Below are 23,392 nucleotides of genomic sequence, written 5' to 3'. Positions count from 1 at the left end.
TTTGTCTGACATCAGACTAACAGGCATCACAGTGGGTGTTTCATCCAAAAATAGTCCAGAGTTAAAGCCCTCGTAGACCTACTTTTTTTTTTTTTTTTTTAAATCAGCACTATTTATTAAATGAAAGTTAGAACACTTTCATTTATTTTACATGAGAGAGATTCTGAGGGCAGCTGTTGATGTGTTTTTTTTAACGTTACTAAACAACTGTCCATCAAATACGCTCAAACTATATCTACTGAGTGCTAATGAGACTGAGCAGCACAGGTTTTCAGTGGAAAAGTCTCAATTAGTAACATTTTTTTTGTCCTAAATTTTAATTTGATTTAGTCATTTTATATGAAGCCATGACAAAGTTACACCCTTGCCAAGGTGTCAGTCTTTTCCAGAGCAAACACAGAGAGAGACACACAACAGTTCACCCTCACACCTGGAAAAAAACCCCACACAATCAAAGTAAGAACTTCACACAGAAAGGCCCCAGCAGGGGGAACCTTCTTGCTGTAGGGCACCAGTGGTAACCACTGCACAATGCTGGCCATGAATACACCTCTAACCCAAAATTATTTACTTCTGCAAAAGAGTATACTATAAAAAGCATTATGCAGTCATGTTGCAGGCTCTGATTTGTCACCGACACTGCAAGCTGAATCCTAACAGTTTCAACAGACTGGTCGAATTTGACCTCTATGTTCTAGTTCAGTTGAAACAGAGGCATCTCCCCAAATTCAAATTCAAATTGCCAGCATGCTTGAGTTGTCTCCCTCCATTTTTTCCAGTCAAATGGACACCGAGCTGCAACAGCAGCGATCTCTCCCACTGAGACGCTGACACAATCACATAAATACTGATGTCCCAGTTTGAAATCCCATGGCAAGGTCACTTGCCATGGCACGCATCAATACAGTTCATTTTTATATATGAACACAGATATTCTGTGAGTTTTTTTTTTCCTCCTGTTTTCATTTAACTATTAAGAGTCAGACAACTTGACAAAATGATAGTTGGGACACTTTGAGCTGCAGAGAAGGAGACAAAATGGCTGGCAGAAAAACAATGAGACTGGCGGATTAGGCACAGCTTGACAGGATGCTCCTAAGAGATGAATGGGAGTGTGTGGCCGTCATGGGGGCAGTTGACCTCTGTGACAGCTGTAGGCAGAGGTGTGTGTGACTGTGTGTATGTGGGTGTGCATGTGTGCTTGAGACGCAGTCCCCGGGGTAAAGAGGATCAAAGGGAGATGGAGCGACTGTGACAGGAAGCCACATCAGCACAGCTGGCAGAGAGAAGCATATATGACGAAGGAAGTAAGGCGAATATTAGAGACATTAGAAGGGAAAAAAGGCAAAAGATAATCAGAGGAGAGAGAAGGACAACCACACCTTTTGGCTAGAATTAACTAATGATTGTTTTTACTTAATTATTGGTTTAAAGCAATGTAGCTGGACAGATTTTACACAATAATCAAACAACTAGACAAAAGTTATTTTTACATAAAGTAATTTTTATAAGTATACTTGAAATTTCCTTATTGTCACTCCCTTAAATTAATGGCCCATGGCCTTTTTTTTAAACAAAAGTTTTATTTTTGCCAAAATCATCATATTTTCTATATTTGGTTGAGGTTTTTTTTGTCTTTTCTAAAAATCCTGAAAAAAAATTACTTAGGCCATTATTTTAAGAGGTGACATTAAAGTACTGTGTCCAGTACTGGACACAGTACTTTAATGTCACCCTCTTAAAGTACTGTGTCCAGTACAAGTACTGAGTGAAACATTGTTACAGCTCTGTTGGGAAAACTATATAAAGGAGAGAAAATTCAATGTAAATTTCCCAAAAACAGCTCTGGAGAATTTTATCTATAATAACATATCCCATTTGTCAACCTGTTGATCATAAATAAAGCTCCTTTAAAATAGAGACACATGAGGCGATGCTTTTGCTGTATTTGGTCTCTGAAATCTTTTTACCAGCTATTAAACAATTTTCTGTGTGGCACAAAAATTAACAAGAAATGTCAGCACATTATTGCAAAGTACCCACATGTAGTATATTTTGTGCTTTTTTAGGTCAAAATTAGCCTCCCAAGAGACCAAATATTTCTATAACAACGTTGTGGCAGCTGATACATATACATTGCTGTGCAAAAGTCTTGAGCCACCCCTCATTTCTATATTTTGCTTCATAGAAACCAGACATTCTTCTAATTTTTTTAAGTGCTTTTAAGCAATAGTTCTCCAAGCTTTCTGAAGGTCTTTTAAAGTTTTCTTTGGACACTGGCTGCTCTTTCACTCATTTTCCATCTAGCCTTGTACCTGACCATTTTCAGAGACCAGCATTAAACCAACAAACATGACCTATGAATCATTAATGCATAAAAAAGGCACCTTACTCAAAGGATGAACCAGTGTTGTGTCTATACATAACAGGCAACTTAGCAAAAGAACCATTTTAATGGTATCTTTAGACAATTTGCTCCAAAGTAGCCTGTCACAAAAACACATAATTTGTTCCAATTTCTTAAGTTGAGTCTATGAAAAATGCCAAAAATAACACAGTTTGACCGAAACAGTATTTCTTCTGCCAAAAAGGTGATTTCCAAAGAGTTTTTAGCTAAAAACCTGTCATATCTCAACATGGTGTGCAGTCTGTCTGCACATTTGAGGAAGCTTGACAAGTGGAGGACAAAAAGCAGTACTGGCAGGACTTAATAATAAATAAAACAAAAAAAGGATAAAATAAACTATGCACAGCAGATGATCGGTATCTGAAAGTCATGTCCTTAAGAACATGACCTGAGAGATGCATCTGGCCCTTCAGTTGTTCCATCTACTGTCCACTCATCAGTAATGGCTGCAGTGTAAGGGTGGCTCTCAAGGAGCCATTCTTAGGGAAGGGAAAGAGGAAGACGAGGCTGAAGTACACCAAATTACACAAGAACTCCACTGAAAATCAGTGACAACAGGTCTTAAGAAGCAATGAATCCAAAAATGTGAAATTTCAGCACTAGATTAGAACATTTCAGAGGCTGAAACCATTTGGAAATTTTGCATTAGACTGTTCATGGAAGCTATTCTTTTAAAATTACTACTTTTATGTGAGTTAACTAATTGATTAAATTACTGATACAAACTTCAGTTGTATAACAAGTGGGAAATATCTGTCCTAATATGTCCTTAGACAAGAATATGAGTTTTGTATCTGTGCCGCTTCACCCCCAAATAAAAACAATACAGAAAAGAAGAATCAGGTATGAGCGAGGCAGAGGATAAAACTACCAGAAAGTCAGAGAGAAGCAGAAAAGTAGCAAGTATTCAGTGACCTTCACTGAGGAAACCATTCACATCCCATCGCCAAGGACAGGGACCAACACAAGCAGCATGTTTCCATTACATACACATTGTGTTGTGTATTCAATTCACCGGTACAATCAATTAAGAGCTACCCATCTGATTGATTGGAGCTAATTTACATGGCCATGCAGGATGCTAATGGTCGCTGAGGGAGTTCCAAAACACCCTGCCAAACACTAGCACTCCAAGGTCAAAACTGCAGCAAATTTATGTTGTGCAAAGCCAGATGAAGGAACAGCAGCTGCTGTGCACTGCCAGGACACTCGACTGTATTGATGTGACATTTAAGCCGCCAGCAAGGGCTGAAACAGTAGTGGGTGCAAGATTCTCTAACAAAGCATGTTTTGGTTATTCACAATTACTGGGCAAAAAAAAAAAATTCCACTTGATATTTGATTAAACACAGACTGACAGAGTGGGTCAGTCTTCTGATCCGTACAATCCTAGCATTCAGTTCTGAAGAGTTACTGCTGCAAAGGGGGTACTGTAGGAGGATTCGGAGAGGGTTAGGAGCCAGGCAAAGCATTAATTTTCACTGTTTCCATTTTCAATTCTCTAGAGCCATATGGGGTGGCGTCAAGCTGGCAAAAGAACAAATAACAATTTGACGCCAGAGACCAGGACTCACAGCAGCAAGGGAAGCAAAAAGAAGTATAATCCACAAGAGAGAAAAAAAAAAAAAAAAAAAAAAGTTCCTTTTAGTCATTTCCAGAAATGAGCCCATAGTGATTCGGCAATGGGATGAGATGTGTGAATTTGGAAAGAGAAGGTGTCAGGACAAGGGGACAAACCCTGACACCACTAGTGAAACAACTGCCAACGATGACAGGGCATTAATCAGCCAACATCCACGATCACAATGAGGGAAGCGTGTATGCACACCATACAGCCCAGACTTTATTTATTTATTTATTTTATTAATTTTATTTATATATATATATATATATATATACACACACATACACACACATACACACACTGTCAGTCACTCTGACTTTTCTATTTACAAGTCATGGTCTGGTCTAATAGGAAATGGAAAAAATATTTCTCCTAGAAGATAAACAAGGCACAAAAAAATTGCTTTTGTAGGTGACACAACTGAAATTGGCTATAAACTAAAATTCAGTCTCATCTCATTCAACAACAACAAAGAACAATGCCACAGTGCCATGACAACAAGGATATCTCAGAGTGCTGAACACTATTTGACAGCTAATCAACGAGAGGAGAGCTGTCAATAGGGTTGATGGACATTGGTCATTCTGCTGCACTGCAGACAGACTATGGTGATGGGCAGAGATATGACTCAGTCTGCCAGGATTCCCATCTTCAATCCAGCGGGAGTGCAGGCTGATAATCAAAATCTCTGTCAGGGGTCACTGGGTTGATGAGTGTGTGTGTTGGGTGCTGGGTGCAAATATTAGAGGGAGGGGAAAAAAAAAAAAAAACTCCACACATATAAAGAGAAGGGGGAGGGAGTCAAAACAGAGTGCACCAAGAAATGAAACCAAGTAGCAGACAACACAGCTTTAACGGCGAGTATCTCTCTAAACGGTTTTATTTTTTTGAATAGAGAGAGATTATAATTCATAAAACACAGAACAGACACAAACTCAATTTATAGGCCACTCTTATGTGAGCGGGCACGTTTCTAGAGCAGTCTTCAGCTAATTTCCCAGAGTGTCGCTGGCTATTGAGACCCCTCCTGTTTCCAATCATGACACTCAATAAGCGTCTGACAGGGCTTGGGCCTTTGGTCAGCTTCATTTCTTTCGGCCAACTAACTGTGACTCCTTTGTTCACACTAAGGCAATGTCAGCCAGTGATGTTTCCAGCAGCAGGACCCAAAGACTTCTTTTATATTTTACCATTTACTCGGTTCAGCTGGATTTGACCTCTGCTATCAACACCAATAGTTTAGTGTCTGTCGACATGAAAGAGACAGGAAAAAAGTCAGAGCGAAAGACAGCAGTTGCAGCTCTACTCTGGCTACTGAAGCCTGAATCAGGAGCATTTCAAACACATCTATCCATGACAAATGAATCAGCAAAACGATCATTTTACTTGTTTTTGTTTCTTTTGTTTTTTTAAATGGAAGTGCTGACCACTGTTCTCCGTACTGCTCAAAACAGCTGCTCTAATCCTGAGGTTTGAGGTTCAAAATCCCAAAACCACTTGGACACTTGGTTAAGCAACTGAAATTACTCAGCCTTCATTTAAGCACTGAAAGCCACAGTAATTTAACAGTAATTTGGTAATAGGTATCATCCATTTTCTGGCATCATTGGGCAAAAATCCATAATAATCATGAATTTGATATAAGTGGTCTGACAAAAAAAAAAAAAAAAAAAATGCCTTCTGCACCTGCTCTGGGCTCAATCTCTAGACCTAAGAAAATCCAACCAATTTTGTGATAATTTTTTTTTTCGTCAATAAAAAGGGTTTTTTTTGTTCCTACTGGCTCTTCTACAAATAAAATTGTGCACGGATTTCACTTTGGATGGTGCAAATCCTGATTCAATAGTGAAAAATCCCGCAGGAAAAGTTGGTATTTACACATTCATAATAACTGTGTAAACCGCAAAGTTCACATAAAAACGTGACTTATCAAAAGGAGATCTAAAACAGTGTATGAGAATAAATGGAAAAAAAAAGTCAATGCCACAAAATTTTGTGATAGGGCCTCAGTTTGCTGTTTTTCTACTTGAGTAACAGGGTTCTAGTCGCTATCACTGCAATTAGCAAGTGGGGGCGCACCCTGCGCACTCCGCCCCGTCGCCAATACCAGTCTTTTTTTTCCTCACTCTCTAGATAGCTGCACTATAGTATTACCTCACCACAATTTGCAAACTACCACCAGGCATGGCCAGTTTTATTCACAATGTACAGGCGGGATCTCACAATGGTCCTGCTCAGGCTTGATTTCGAGGAGCTACAGAAAGCAAAATGGTGACCAGTGTCAACATAAAGGGGAAGAAGAGGAGAAAGGGAGCGCAAAGGACAATTTCAGGTTTCCTATTAAGCATAAAATCCCAGGAGCTGTGAGAGGCCTTGGAGAAAAAAACTGCACTTCTCAGCAAAATATTACCTACTGCTGTCATAGTTAGTGGCTTGCATTTAAAAACTTGATAGTCCATGATGACAATGTGATGATGGATATTCGAAGTAGGAAGTGTTGTGTTAGCTGATCGGATTGATAAAACACCTGGATTATGTTTATGTGATTTCTGCAAACCCATTAGTGGAAGGAAACGGCACTCTGGGACACGCTGAATGGATGATATTGTAAGTGTAACTCTTCTGGTTTGTATGCAAAAAAGAACTGTTGCTCTGTCGATCTAATAAAGCCTGAATTAGAGTTCTGCGTCGATCCTACGTACATAACCGGAAATCCCGTCTGAACCCTACGCTGTAACACAGTTATCCTCAAATCCAGGCCTCGAGGTCCGGTGTCCTGCACCTTTTAGATGTGTCTCTGCTTCAACACACCTGAATCAAATATAGAAGTCATTAGCAGGACTCTGGAGAACTTGAATGCATACTGAGGAGGTAATTCAGAAATTTTTTTCAGGTGTGTTGGATCAGGGACACATCTAAAAGCTGCAGGACACCGGGCCTCAAGGCCTGGATTTGAAGATCCCTGCTGTAACATATGACATAACCAGACCTTCAAATCTTTATTATTTCTGCCTACAGCTTCTTTAAAGTGAAAGAAAATTTTGCTCAACAGTCACATTTTGCTCAGAAGAAATGCTGTTGTATTAAATAGTCTGCTTTTATTTTAAGTCATGATCTCTCTGAGGCACTGCAAGATGAGTTTAGACAGTACGCCTATGACTAAGACTTACTGTACGGAAGAAGTAACTCTTAAATGCTTATTATAAACAGTTATTAAAATGACATGGTGATACCCATTAAGCACAGAATATGCTCTAGAGAGACACTGCATAGACTTCATGAAGCATCTACTATGTAGACAAAGGGGCTTTTTATTAACAAAACTGTTTGTGCTGCACCATTTAATTTATTAAATTAACATATTTTAGCCTGCTACTACTCAATCTTACTGAAATATCATTATCAAAATAAGGTTGTTGTTGGTCTTCAATCCAAGTCCATTACTCATTCTTCTTTTAGCTCTGTTTTTCCTTTCCACCAGTTCCTCAGGGACCTATCTGGCTATTAGATCCTAAATGTTCCAATATATTCTGTAGCAAGAGAACCCAGTTAGGGCGTATCATCACTCAGACTGAAAAATATCTTTGTCTGATGAGATGTTCACTGTGTCTGATTAGCTTGCTGTCTTTCACACCACATGATCCCATCAGAACAAAATGACTTTGGATCACTCTTTGAGCCGCACCAATAGCACAGTCTGCTTTTCTGTCTTCTATGTTAGAGCTCCACATTGAGGAAGTTGTCACATGACGGAGAAGTTAAAAAATAATTTTTGACATGTGTTTCACATGTAGCATCACCCGTCATCAACTGTGATACATGAAACATGCATATCAATATCAGCTGTCATACCAAACACTCGTTTTTTGGTCTCAACACCCTACATCTTCCTGATTGCTCTCTTTTCATGGTAATGGTATCCAGTTTGAACCTGGAAAAGATTGTTAAACAATGAGCTGAACCTGGAGAAATGAGGGTTAATAACTTAATTTTGCCAATATATGACTGGCCCACTCTTACCAGCAACCATTTCTACACATACTATAAAAATAGACTAAAAGTAAGAAAAAAAACAAAGAAAAAAGACCCAGGAAAATGTTACGACTTAATGCAATTTACCTGTTCAGCTATTATCTGGCCAATCATTTTCACAATTGCATTAGGCAAAGCTCCACTGCATCTGCTTAGATGTATGCAATGTTCAGTGTTTCCCAGTCAGTAACGCAGTATGGCATGTGAATAATGCTATGCTAGAGGAGCGTTATATAAAACTAAAGAAATGGCAGCAAACACAAAACTAATTGGACGATCCATTCCCCACATTTCATTTGAGGAATGTGGGGAATTCGCTTGTGAAACTGAGCATCATGCAGCCCATTTACATATGCAGGAACTAATTAAAACAGGCAAAGAAAGGCTAAGCAATACACTCTATTTACAAAGTGACATTTTAGGTTTCCAAAGTGCAATCCCACACAGTCATGCCCCGCAAATAGTGTGTACACATCAATAGAAACGTGTCCGTTCTCTGCTCTTTAAAACACGAGCTGCTCACAGAGCTGAACCCCAAACGTAATCACCCATAATGTCTACTCTTGCTTGAGGCAAAAATTAATGTGGATTCTTTACTTTTGTGAAGAATAAGTTGAAGTGGAAGTATAAAAATTGTATTTTTTAATAGTCTCATAATGGAGAAAAGAGAGGGATACAAGACGAAAGCCGTGCCATTCTGAATGCACGGCGCACGTTCTAAAGGTGGAGTGAGGAGGAAAAGGTGTTCATTTGTGAAGGTCGACCCGAGTCAAAGTCACAATTCATCTGGGAATGAGGTGAATGCACAATTCCTTTCCACAATCCTGCCTATCCATTCTGCTGGATTTCATGGTGGCCCCTCCACACCGAGACCAGGAGGCAGTTGCATTTCACACTTAGAGACGTCACCATGGAAACGGCACAAAGACATCTGTTGGTGGATGTTGCACATAACTTTCTGTTCTGTGTCCAAATTAAGGAGGAGCATGGACACACTTTAAAATAAAAACAATAAAAAAAGAATCAAAACACAAGAGCAAGAAAAAAAAAAAAAAGTCTGCCTACGCAGCAACATAAGAGTTGAAAAGAATGAAAAGTTGCACAAAAAATATGTGAGAAACATTTCATTTGTAGCAACATAGGCTTTACTGATGTGGTTTTGAGTGTCCCCATCTGACCCTGGTGCTTGTATCAGCCTCTTACCTGATGGATGATCTCAGACACTGGCAGCTGGTCCGTGTATGAGTACACCTCTTTTTGCCCCTCTCCATTCACAGGACTGAAACACAAAACAACTCTCTTTGAGCATTTACTCAAGAAAGTAAATTGCACTCATACATCTGGCTTTTGTTACGTGAAACACCATTATTCAGTGATGAAGAAAAGCTGTCAGGAAGAGGAACAGACTCACTGTCTCTGCTGGCAGAGTGTGTAGCTGAGGTGTGTGACTGACATATCATTCCGGGGCTGAGTCAATTGCATGCAATTTGATGCAAATGACCTCCCCTTTTTCCCCTACTAGATAAATTAATGAAAGTTAACCTGAAACATCAGATGAATGTCAAAATCATCTTTAAAATATGGGATTGGAACTGATCCCATGCACACCTCTACCCATTACAATGTAATTTGTTGATGATACACTATCTAAAATACATACTTTGAGCAGCCCACTCACCACATTTTCACTAAAGAATAAGCATTAGAAGGGCTCCAAACTCCTGAGCTCTCTGTACTATCCACAATGCACTCTGCAACAGTTCTTCTAAAACCCCAGTGATCATCGATGTAGAAATCAATGAAAGTCAGAGGCAGCTTCAGATTCACCTTTAACACTCACATGGATCGGTTTCATATTTGTCGTTTGCTGGTGTTTGTTGTTTCCGCACCACACCAGAAATCAGATTATTGTGGATCTTCATTTTAGAGATCTGACACCACCAATGCTCACGCTGTGCTCGTCTTGTTTGCCAGTTTACAAACAAAAGATTTGTGTCACATTTTAAAATTAACTGAGAATACAAACTGGAAGTTTGGAAGGGCAGCACGGTGACGTAGTGGTTAGCACTGCTGCCTCACAGTTAGAATACCATCTGGAAGGCCTGGGTTCGATTCCACCTTGGCCCAGGCCTCTCCCTCTCTCTGTGTGGAGTTTGCATGTTCTCCCTGTGCTTGCGTGGGTTTCCTCCGGGTACTCCGGTTTCCTCCCACATTCCAAAAACATGCACTTAGGTTAGGTTAATTGGCTACTCTAAATTGCCCATAGGTGTGAATGAGAGCATGAGTGTGAAAGGTCGTCTGTCCCTCTGTGTTGGCCCTGCAACAGGCTGGCGACCTGTTCAGGGTGTACCCTGCCTCTCGCCCTATGACAGCTGGGATAGGCTCCAGCCCCCCCGCGACCCTTAACAGGATGTGCGGAAGCGAATGGATGGATGGATGGATGGATGGACAAACTGGAAGTTTTTAATTTGTAAATGCTCAGTCTGTTTTTTCTCTCAATTGCCTTGACTTATCAACCAAAGTTACACTATACAGCCAAAAATATTCACTCGTCTGCCTTTACACGCATATGAAGTTGAGTGACATCCCATTCTGAAGGAGTGTTTATAGGGATTTTTGACCATTCTTCCAGAAGCACATTTGTGAGATCAGACACTGATGTTGGACGAGAAGGCCTGGCTCACAGTCTCCACTCTAATTCATCCCAAAAGTGTTCTATTAGGTTGAGGTCAGGACCCGGTGCCAGCCAGCCATGTTCTTCCACACCAAACTTGATCATCCATGTCTTTATGGACCTTAATTTGTGCACTGGCGTGCAGTCATGTTGGAACAGGAAGGGGCCATCCCCAAACTGTTCCCACAAAGTTAGGAGCACAAAATTGTCCAAAATGTCTTGGTATGCTGAAGCATTAAGAGTTCCTTTCACTGGAACTAAGGGGCCGAGCAAACTCCTGAAAAACAATCCCACACCATAATCCCCCCCTTCACCAAATGTTACACTCGGCACAATGCAGTCAGACAAGTACTGTTGTCCTGGCAACCGCCAAACTCAGACGCATCCATTGGATTGCAAGACGGAGAAGATGGAGAAGATTAATCACTGCGAGAGCACATCTCCACTGCTCAGATGGAGTGGTGTAAAGCGGAGTGCTTTGCACGACTTTTGCATACTATGCGCCTCAGCATCCACTGACTGCATGCCCTACCACTTCATGGCAGAGTTGCTGTCATTCCCAATTGCTTTCACTTTGTTTAATACCTCTAACAGTTGACTGTGAAATATTTCGTAACGAGGAAATTTCACAACTGGACTTGTTGCACAGGTGGTATCCTATCACAGATACGCTGGAATTCACTGACCTCCTGAGAGTGACCCATTCTTTCACAAATGTTTGTAGAAGCAGTCTGCATGAATAGGTGTATGGCTTTATAAACCTGTGGCCATCAAAGTGATTGGAACACCTGAATTCAATGATTTAGATGGGTAAGTGGGTGAAAGCTTTTGGCAATATAGTGTGTTAGAGGGGATCCTCTACATGACATCAACATACCGTACCATTCTGGTTTACTTTATTCAGCTTTGTCTTCACTTCTCAGTTTTAAAAAGATGATACTGGAAACCAGCAGACACACCTTTAGTATTTCAGACTGACGGACATACATACATCAGGTATCCATCACTCTGAAAGAATCAAGCTAAATCTGGTTGCTCTGAAGGACAAACTCTGAAGTCCACACTTTTGAGCAATCTCATAAATCATTGAATCTGTGAGACGATCAGTCTGGATTGGCTATGTGCCACTGAACTTCTAAAACCCCAATAAAATCATTTGAAGCCACTAACTTAGAGATATTTCTATGACCAAACTGTGTGTAAAGGGCAAAGGCAGCTCCTTTGCAGGCTGCAGCACCATGCACTATAAACACACACATACACACATATACGCACATACCCCAACACTCTGCTCTTAGTGACAATGAAGGGGAGAAACAAATGTTCAAAAATCTGGTAACACTTCACTTGATGTTGTTTTAAGCACATAAAATGTATGTATGACAAAAGCTGCGCCTGTTAAGTAGTTTTCTCAGTCACTGTTGGGGGTTTGTCTGAATGAATGCACGGGGTACATCAGTGTAAAAGTCACCCATGTCTGAATGACAGAGTGAAATCAGCAGGGTTGAAAGTTGCAATCAAGTCTGAGAAAAGCTTCTGTTACAAAGTCAAACGGGGTCAGAGCTAAGGTTTCCTGTCAAGTGGCGGTTCAAGAGAGTGACTGTCTTTCAGGGCCACATCTCCCCTGTGAGCCATTATGACACACTTCCAGCCACTCGATGACTGAATAAACTTGCTTGTCTATTTGTGCCCTTCTTCACTCCAAGTTACTTTTGCTCATCATTTTTCTCTCTGGCTTTTGCTCTCTTGACATTTTTTTTTTTTTTTGATACAGTCTCTTCTCAACATATCTATGAGGTACGGCAGAAGGTGTTCAGACAAAAGGACACACAGACAGTATAAAACAGTATGTGCTAGTAAGCAGAGAGACAACTTCCTGTTGGGCCACACTCTTTCTGCCACCAGAAACGTGACTAAAAGCACCAACGCGTCACCGCTGGGATCTTCCCCCTTTTTTTCTGAATATGAGAAATGAACTCTAATTCAATTCAAACTACTTTCCACTTTATTTTCCATAAAGGCATTTTTGGAGAGGAATTATCAATCCACTCAGCTTATTCTAATGGATGTGCCTGCATTCATCCCCCACCTCTAGCTCTGGAATCAATGCTGTCTCCAGCTGCAGTCTGAGGTCAAACAAATTTCTTTTTTCTTTTTACTGTGCCAGCAGCACAAGCAGTTTTTACAGACACAATCCAGCGCTGCAGGTCACAAAATACATTAAGTTTATTTTATAACTCAATGGGATATGAATTCAGCTTAATTTGATAGTTGTAATTACTCTGGGAGCCGTGTAGCCCAAAGGAGAACGTGTTACGGTCAACAATCAGCAACGGTTGAGAGTGAGTAACTACACAGTGTCATTACAGTTTAAGCTTATATATAATGCTGCGGAAATAGGGGGTCCATTAAAACGTCTTCTCCATCAAGTGTCATTCACTTAATGTAAGAGCCTGTTCTGAGGAAAAATTGATGTTTAGAAATGCATGAGAGGATATAAGAGCGAGAGAGTAAAAAGCGAGCTAGAAAATGAGACAGGCATGTACACTCGCACACATGTACACATCTTCTCTAAATGTCCTCCTCCACTTGTCTGAGAGGCAGAACGAGCTGACAAAAGTGGATTAAAGCGGCACTATATTTAATAACAGCTTGTTTCCGAGGACATCTGTGATCTTCTCTCTGTGGGAACACACGGAGCTCACTACAACCCATTTTCAGGTCTTATGAAACACAATTTTCTAACTTTCGCAGTGACATCAGGACAAAGGTTTCATAAAGATCCAGTTTCTGACATCTCTTAGTGATTGCTTTTTGAGATGATCCAGAAGTGAAAAGCCAATTCATGGGATTTAACGCTCTTAAGGGAGGCAGCATGGTTACTTTAAGCAGGGCTGTAACTAAAGAACCATTTTTATTAAGAATCTTCTGTTTCTTTTCCTAATCGACACGTTCATATGAAAAACACTAACAGAATATGCTACATTTTCTTGATTATTTGTTGTTTCAGGGGGGTGAACTACTACACCCATTACTGTAGCTGCACTGCAGCCCTCAACTTTTCTGAACATCATCCCAGCAGAGACGCACAGGAAAACATAAATATCAGGATTGGGCATCACTGTAGCAATAGCACAGCTAATGGTCTGGTGCCTCCTGCATGCTCTATCCACACAACTCCCTCACCTAAACTACAAAGAGTATTTCCAGTGGTGCAAACACATTTGAAGAGGACTATCACCTACTGTTTGCTACATGTGACAAACTGTGGAAAATATGCAACCTATTTCTACCAAACCTGCCCAAAGATTATGTGTGAAAAGGGCTCATCACAGGACAAAGAAAAACTGGTTCCAGCTTCTCGCTTCTCAAAAAATAATTTGTTTTTCATAAAAATAGCTGAGCTGAAAGACCTAAAGAACAGTCAATTTTTTTTTTTTTTTGTCAAGCAACAAAATCAAACAATTGACTGATCTTTTTACTGCAGAAGGTAAGTGATGTTAATAACACCTGGAGCACACTCGTGATGCCCCCCCACCATAGTAATAATTGCAGACTCAACTGCCTTATTGTCTGGCACTCTTGCTCATCTTTCTTGGGTTCAAGTATAGAGAGACACTTGGCATTTTAAATAGGTATCTCTGCATAAATCTGGACTTTCTGTTTCTGAAATCTATCAGCCCCACAAACAGTTACTGTAAAAATTAAACCTCTTCGTACTGACACAGCCATTAGAATATTTAATCACAAAAAGAAAAACAGAGCATATCGAGTGTAAGACTTTGCACTATTGTCAAAAATTGCTTTTTAAATGTTGTTTCATGGGTAATTATAAACAAACCGCCTTTGAATAATCTAACTGCATTACATGTAATATTTTACACGGGTAAAACCTTGCAGACATGTCGCACTCTTCCATTCACAAAGACCCATTTGAGAGTTTTTAAACATCTTTACTGGTTAAATTACCAGTAATCATTTATTAATGCCAACACTGATGACTACATTAATTTAAATTATTGCAGTAATGAGGTCATGGTTATTATTTTCACATGTGTGTCTTGCAGTTCTCCCATTGCTAACATGATGCCCAGACCTAAGAGAAGCACTGAAAGCAACCTACTGTTGCAGCATTATCAACCAAGTACAAAATGACAGTAAATCTCGTTAGCCTTCCCAACGTCAACAAAGTACAAAGATGCTGCAAGCACTTTGGTGAATCAGTAAACTTGGTGCTGTTAAACTTCAAATGAATCAGGGGATTGCTGCTTCTTACATCAGAAATGGAGATAAAAGTCTCTCTCTAGGACTGAATTAGGCCAACAGCTAGCTCAATAACATTGTGTTGATGTTTCTGTGGTGCATGAGGATCAGCAGGCCTAATGTGCTGGCTGTAATCGATATTAAAGTAATAGGGGAAGTTGTGTGCAATGAGTAACTTGCCCGGGGCCACAAACAGCCAATGACTAAAATCAGTATTGCAATAGCCTCTAATTACTAATTAGCAGCCAACCACATTAGATTCTTTAATACTTCCCAGTGGTTCAATTAAAACTCAGTTAATGAAATTAATACAAACAGTAGGGGGGAGTGATGGTATTATCATTAATAAAGTTTAATTCCCATCGAGTCTTTTGGTTGAGCACAGTAAACACCTGTTCCTGCAGCTTAGAGAATCAGTGTATGGAAGGCTGTTTGCATTAGCTTTGTGCTTCCTAAAACTCCTGAAGATTGTGCCACAGTGGCATTAGCGCACCTTTGTGAGAAAGCAAGCTATATATCATGAGGCACAGAGGCAAGGTTTGACAGCTGTCTGCAGCCATCTAGTGGCTGAGCCTATTTATCACAGCAATGTAAGAATGCACGAAATTGGACCTGGATATCTGCAATTCACCACAGGGCAGCGCCACAGATAATCTAAAGCAAACACTGCTCATTACTCACTGCCACTTATGAAGAGAGGCTGCATTAAGCCTGAAGGCAGACAATGAAGAAGTCTAATTATGAGCTCCCCTTTGCTCTGAAATAATGCTTTAAGTGCTGTTATTGATTATAAAAGTAGTAAATATGTTCTAAATGAGCTGCATCATTACCTCAGACAAACATGTCATTGGTCATCAGGTCTGAAAACCCCTACATGGTAGTCAAAGTGATATCCACTGAGTGGTTAGGTCATATAGAAACGGGCCAATCAACACTTTAGCAGAGAGATCAATAATACTTATGTGAGGCGTTCTAAACACAAATCAAAGTCTGGTTAGTTGGAAACTGAACACAAAATGAATTAGGCTGCTGGCAAAGAGGCTGGCCTAAATGAAGGGATTTCAAAAGGGTTGTCCACCCCACCACAACCACCACTCCGTCCAGCACATGCAACATTCAGAATTTGACTAACCAGATTTTTCTACAAAAGCTAACATTTCTATTGCAATGACGATCAGATTGATTATTGGAACTAATTTAAAACTAATGTAATTTCAGCGTTCTTAAAGGTACGTTTGGTAATTGTGTTCTGTAGACTTAAAACTGTCACCACCAGGGGGCAGTCTTTGGTACCAGTGGCCATTTCTTTTTTTCCCCACCCCCATTTACTTAAGAGGCTTTGCCTTTTGCAGGCCTACATTGTAAATAAGGCTTTCTTAATGACTGGTTTGGTTCAATACAGATGACATTGACTTGCTGCACCATCTTGTGGTAAAAATTGGCATGACATGAAACTACCCAAGTTCCCAGCCCAAGTTCAACATTACTTAATATCCCTTCAGTACTGTATATACAGATTTTTTTCAGACAAAGTCAAAGCAGTAATTTCCTCACATTCTGTTGATAGCTTAAGTTCATTTAAACCTATTTTTAAACACCATCTTCACTAGGGAAAACAGTTGATGGAGACCACAGCACAATCAAAATTATTGTGACCATGTGTAATGAACTTGCAGTCTCATTGCCTTAGAAATGGTTGCTTCGAAGATGGGGGTCTTCAAAGATCTGCGACCACTCCCAATTGGTCCGTCGAGGTGGTGATAAAAATGCAATAAGACTGAGTCGATCTGCTATCATTCTCCAGTTGAATGGGGTTAATTACAAATGTAATCTGGTAATACAGTGATCTTAAAGGAAAATTCACATTAACTACTCATAACTAATCAGAGTCCATTCAGAAACTCTTTGAAACTGAAATTCTTCCACAAACAACACAGACAGAACAGCAGTTTAACTACACATAACTGTTGGGCAACTTTTATACAGAATATGAACACATCACACTCACTGTTGCAAACCATCTCAGATTGCCCACACATTGCAATCAGTCTGTCAGCATTTATAAATTGAATGGCAATTATTTACAAACCTTCGCCAATTGATCTAAGAGTGATTGCAGTCAGTACACATCAGGCTGTAATTGTCTAGAGACAGGTTCTTACCCTCAATCGACTTGTGCAGTCGTCTTATGATCAAAAGCAGTCATTAGGGGTATTGCACGCTTAAACTGATATTCTTTTGCTGAATCCAAAGAAATTCGTTTCAATCACCAGGCAACCACTGATTTTTCCTACTGTGAGGAGGTTGCAGTCCAATTTTTACTCTAGATTGAGTGAGCCATAACTTTAGTGGCATTTTCCCATTGACAGAAAAACAAGTTCAGCTTACTTCTCCTCCACTTGCTTGATGGGGTCAGTCAAGTTGATGGCTTCCATGGTGAGTTCAACTTTGCGAACACTACCAAAGAAATCTGTGATGAGAACACTTCCTGGATCCCTCAAGAACAGGTCAGTGCGGTGACCCGGGGTGGACACACACTGACTCTTTGGACACACTTTGAACTGAAGAAACAGAGAAAGCACAAACTTCATATTAGGAATATGAAGCATTGTTTAAAATTAGTGGTTTCTGTCACATTAAAAGGTCTATTTGGGAACCGATCAGGAAGTCTGCTGACTTAGCCGCTAAGGGAAACTGACAATTTTCTGGATAGCAGATAACCGATATTCTTATTGGTTGATGGTATTCTGACTACGCGTGGACTACAAATGGAAACCAGGAAGTTTCCAGTACCAAACATTTTTCCCCTTACATACAGATTGTTTTTGCAGATTAGTTAAACAAAGTTAAACAAAAATGAACATAAATACTATCTGTTCAAATGTGAATACTGTAGGCATTTACTCAGAATGATAACAGCTTTAGCAAAAGCATAAATTACATGGTATAGGTTAACCCTGCACAGAGACATAATACAAAATTTCTTCCTTTTTTGCATCACCAACTATAAGTTCCAGTTGTAGCTAGTATTGAGCTGCACCACACATGGTTGCTTTGAGAGGTGTTATAATATGTGACACTGTGAAAAGCAGATTAGAGGCAGTGAGCCTGACATTTGTGCGTGTCCTTGTCAATTACAATTTTTACTGTGCTTGTTATGTTACCACTTTTGGATTAATCCTCTTATGTGTTCATCAGTGTGTTGTTCGACTGAGTTTTCTGCTTGAAAAGAAATATAAAATCATACAACTGAGGTCAACATTGTCTCCATCAGCCAAACAGCACTTGAAAAGCACAGCAAAGGGCACACCTTTGCAGCTTGGATAAGAAAAAAAAAAAAAAAAAAAACCTCCATGGGCTCGTCTAGAAAATCCATAGTATTGATCCTTAATTCCCTGAAAAGGCACAACAGTGAAGCTACAGAAACAGAAAAATTGGAGGAAAAAAAAAAAAAAAAGCACTCAGAACAGGCCGAGTGCCAGAGTAACGATCTGCGGTGCTTTGAGCACAACTCCTGGTGACGCAGATGAGGAGTGGTCCTTGTGACCTGGAGCTCTGCAGGAGTGTAAAAGATGAAAAAGGAGGTGGTGCTGAGATTGAGTTATGGCCCGAAGCAACGTGTCCTCACTATTTCTGTCCTCATGTGTCAAAGGCCAACTACTGCAACACCATATCAGATATTCTGTTTCAAGTGTGGCCTCTGTGACTTTCATCTGACTTCTTTAGGACCACGGACAGAGGAAGAGAACAGGACAGGAGAGACACTGCTTTGGGCATCATAGGCGCTGACCCCAAATGCTTTCATTAAAAAGTCTCCTGACTGAGTTTTCAAAATCAAATCCACACTATTAACTGTAACAAATTAGTGCACACAATACTATTATGTTTACATCATTTTCAAACACCCCTAAAGAGTTTTTAAAGAGTATAATAAGAAATGTCATCTTCTGCTCTTCCTGCAATTTCCCAAAATTTTGCCAAACAGGTATGTAGAAGATGTGACCATACACACAAGTTAACACAGGCTCACCAGATCATTCATGTTGGTTTTGCTTGCAGGATGAATGTCTTCAAGGAACTCCAACAGGTAGAAGGTGTAACGATCCATTAAATGGACTCCTATGGCCAAATCTGGCTGGTGCTAGAATGAGACAGGTTTAAAAAAAATGTATAAGATAAGAATAGTTTCTGGAGTCGGTGCTGTGGTGGCATTTTTACTTCTGGCTCAGAACTCAATCCCCCAGTTTTTTACACATTGAAACAATTCACATATTAGTATTTTCCATTATTTATTTTAGAGCATATTTAGTTATTTAACAGAGGTTTAGCCTTTAATTTCATTGTTGGTTATATAAGTAAAATACCCTGAATAAGACAAACGAGATAAGCAGTTTAGAAAAAGGATGCATAGTTTTTGTAACCATGCAACAACTCTTCAGGATTAAATAAGTACTCTATCCATCCATTAATCCATCTCTAATAACAGACTTTTTCAACCTCCTGTGGGAGTGGAAATGGAAAATGTAAACAGCACTGACGTATCAGTTCCTATTTAAATCCGATATTCACTCTTGTTTTAAGCTCCACTGTGGTCTCTAACAACTCCTCAGGGAAGTATCTGGCTCTCGTATTGCTTGATGCTCCAAGATGTTCACAAGCTAGTCTCTTACTCTGTCTGCTCTTCATTGTGGAGCAGGTAGGGTACAGTGGGTGTTTTAAGCCTTTCCACTGGAAGCAGCTTTGACCAAAATGATACTATGAGAGCAGAAAACGTGAAACAGACCAATAATATTGTGGGCCAGAAAGCTAAACACTGTGCTAAAAGATATATTTATCTTTAGCTTCAGTTCATCATTACAGGTGTACCTTTAATGTTGTGATTTCATATGTTTTGATACATTTGATACATTTCATTAAAAGATACATTAAAAGTGTCCACAGTACTAGATATAGATCACAGTTTGGAGTCATCAGCTGATAACATCACAGTTTAAAAAAAAAATGAACTAAATGCAAAGCACAGTTCAAAGGACACTTATGGTGCTTTCCTTTTTCTGTCATATATATGCTGTTACAATGGTGGATGTATTAGTATTAAAATGGGCAAAGTTTTCAAAAAATGAGGGGCTCGAATGCACAAGCAGTCCCTGTAAGCACTAAGCTCATGCTTCAGACTAAAATAGTTTGTTTGCAAAGTGAAGACAATCTGAAGAAAGATAAAAAAAAAAGCTTGTTTCAGAAGGCGAATGCACCGAGGGGCTGCACCGAGGGCCAGGATAAGACAAAAAGGGATTATTCTTAACTGTTAATCATGCAAAGATACTCTAGAGTCCAACAATAAAAAAATATAAAGCCACTGGTTTATATGGTGCATTCATTTCTCTCTGTTTTTTGTAAACTGATCAGCCCACAGGTTTCAGGAAAAACTAATTATTACAATGTTTTGGATATTATTAATTATGCCAGTCCAGTTATTCTTAGTTGAGGGTTCAGTTTTCAGCCATTTACAGATTACTGCTTTCTTACTGGCTGCAAGCAATATCCTTAATAAAAATTGATCTTTTATGGGTAAATTGCTCGGAGTATTACTCAAATAAACTATGCAGAAAGAAAAGTCCATCTATCTTCCAAATACAGTTTGTTTTGCCCTTGTTATCTCCCCCAGTATGTCAGTGGTCTGACAGCTGTTCTCTACACTTCCTCCAACTAAAAACACTCATTTCACCCGTCGGGACATACTTAATTTTAGGGGCTATGAAATATCTTTATTAGGTTTTGCCAGCAGAATTATCCCCAAGCACCAGAGTTGGCAGAGGTCAGCTGAATCAGATACATATTCTGCCGATGATCACCTGAAATGGAAACCCCAGACTCTTCCTCCCACTAAGATTTCAATTTATTAAATGAATTTTTTTCACTGATTGGACACTTGAATGTAGACTGGAGTCTTGAAACAAGTTTCTTATTACTGTTGGTTTTATACAGGTCAGTAAATAAGTCTATTAAATTGGAGTCCTTTTTAATTTCTAAATTTGATTTCATCATTAAAATAAGCTCTGACCTGATAAAGATCACTTTCCCTCAGCTGTAAGTTTCCTGGATTTTCTGAAAACTATGCAATTCTCCATCTGATGAGACTGAACAACAGGAAGCACCAGAAACAGGAAACCTCGCATCAATCTCGATGTGAAATCTGGGTCAAACGTGATCCATTTTGGTATTCTGGAGTGCCTTACATTCCTTTAACCAAATTCTGACTGGTCCCTTAGACGACTGCTTTAGCCTCTCAGCGTCTTGTCATGTTCGCATTTTACTGACACTTTCACTTTGTGTTGTCATTTATTTAAAAAAAATTTCTAATGGATTTTTATTCCTATGTTCAGCACTTTGGTCAGTGGTGCTTCATAAATAAAGTTGGCTTGGCTTGTCTATATAGTTTTGTTTCCAGGAAGAGATTGTAGCAGTGTGTCTAGTTGTGAGATTTCTATGGTCTTCCATTTTGTGACATAACCCCCGACTTTCTTAATTATTATTTTATTTGAATGCAGTGCATCAGGTTTGGTTTTGGTGTCTGGTAATGGTTGAACTGATAACTGGCTCTATCAAACTTTAATAGCTTACTGACTAAGCTAACATTTCCCTTTTGAAGCTGCTGAAAATGCTGCGTGCCGCAAACTTTGTGTTGTTTCAGTGTAATTTGGGTATTTTTGTAAAAACAACTAAATAGAGCTTCCACACAGTGTCCTGCTTACTGCTGAAATATTTATTTGATCACAACATTTCAGTCTGTCTGACCTTCATGGGGTATAAAGGCAGCATCTCTATATGCCTATATACCTGACAAAGGTTGGATGAATACACACACACACACACACACACACACACACACACACACACACACACACACACACACACACACACACACACACACAGCTCAGCACAGTTGCGGATTGGTCAACAGTACGAGACAGAGAAAGTGAGCAAGCTTCACCTTCAGGCATTAGCAGGGCTACCGCTGACAGCTCAAAATGATGAGTCATGACTATTGTGATCGACTATACTAAAGTCCACTTCTCTGAAAGAAATTCTGTGGCAGATTCAGTGCTGCTCCCCTCTTTTCTGTTGTCTGAGGATCACCGAGCACCTCCTGCCTTGCATATCCACAGCCCCTCCTCAGCTCCTGCCCTCTCTGCTTCTTGCAAACCTTTGAGGATTTTTCTGAATGATGCAGTGGAGGGAGTTACATTTAAAGCTGCACATCTCAAGCAAAAGGTCAGTATTGTGCAAAATGTGGGGAAAAAAAGGAGAAGAAGCAGCATTGTTCTTTATTTCAATGCAGAGCTAACAAGTCCTGATAATTATTAGGATGATGAAGAAATTATAATATCACACATGTCACATTTCTTGCAGACTTTTCTCAGAGATATGAGATATTTTGGGTTTGAATGCTACAAGGGAGAAGAAGTCCTTTGAATAAGAATTCTAAAGTGCTACACTATTTCAAGTAACACTGACTGGTGTCACAGGGGGTGAGAGTGTATGAACATAGAAATCAAGCTAATGCAATGTGCTATGAAATCACACTGCTTATTAGAAAACCTGACAAACAGATGGATGATTTTTAATTCCTCTTGCATATGAGGGAAGATAACTCACCGACAGGGAGTCCTCTCCAACTTGACTGCTGGCCAAAGCCATGATGTTTGGAGAGTAAAATCTCTCATACATGGAGGCGCCCTGACAGGTGTCAATGATGAAGAGCAGTTCATTGTACCTGGAGAAACACACGCGCGCGCACAAACAAACAGACAAACGATCATACACATTCTCAAATAAAACTGATGGGAGAATGCACAGCTGGCATAACACTCATCCATTTGTTCCAATAAACGGATATCACACAAACCTTCTAACCATCTTTCATACTGCAGTTACCATGGTGACCAAGAAAAACCAACAGCTCCATTCATTCCTGCTAACACTCCCACGCACACTGCTTCCCCTTCCCTCCATCCTCCTCCTCTATAAAACACTGCATTTCACTACAACTTCTTTCCCCTGTTTGGACAAACATGTAGAGGCTGTCACATCCAGGAAACTGAATCGAGGTGGTTTGGGGATGATAAAGGGAGGTCTCTTTGGTGGCTGCAATTTAGCAGTTCAACCCTGCAATTATCACATCAGCATCAGAGCTGGCGTCACTGAGCTTTAATCCTGTAGCCTGGAGCCTGACTGTAACCCAGACGCTCTCTGATGATAATGCGTTTAGACAACAATAGAGGCACTTGCACCAGAAAGGTGCAAGCTCATTTAGTCCCGTGATTTACAAATTAAGCACAGTAGTAGCTTTGAAAGAAACCTCAACTTTTAAAACAATTTTAAACACTTTGTA

At 39.8% G+C, this 23,392-nt stretch overlaps 1 protein-coding gene across 1 annotated transcript in view; it reads right to left on the bottom strand.

Annotated features, from left to right (window-relative positions):
- The window catches only part of pigk (phosphatidylinositol glycan anchor biosynthesis, class K), a 35,616-nt gene that overhangs the window by 6,881 nt on the left and 5,343 nt on the right, over positions 1 to 23,392 (bottom strand). Inside the window, exons 7-10 of the mRNA XM_030751890.1 lie at positions 22,657 to 22,774; positions 19,031 to 19,141; positions 17,389 to 17,561; positions 9,267 to 9,342 (exon numbers count right to left, since the gene is read on the bottom strand). Of these exons, the coding sequence (XP_030607750.1) occupies positions 9,267 to 9,342; positions 17,389 to 17,561; positions 19,031 to 19,141; positions 22,657 to 22,774 (478 nt within the window). The remainder of the gene's footprint in view (positions 1 to 9,266; positions 9,343 to 17,388; positions 17,562 to 19,030; positions 19,142 to 22,656; positions 22,775 to 23,392) is intronic.

Source organism: Archocentrus centrarchus, chromosome 17 (genome assembly GCF_007364275.1).
Source record: "Archocentrus centrarchus isolate MPI-CPG fArcCen1 chromosome 17, fArcCen1, whole genome shotgun sequence".
In the NCBI taxonomy this organism is placed as follows: Eukaryota; Metazoa; Chordata; class Actinopteri; order Cichliformes; family Cichlidae; genus Archocentrus; species Archocentrus centrarchus.
Note: the sequence above shows the minus strand (reverse complement) of the source record. Positions and strands in the feature narration are given on the sequence as shown.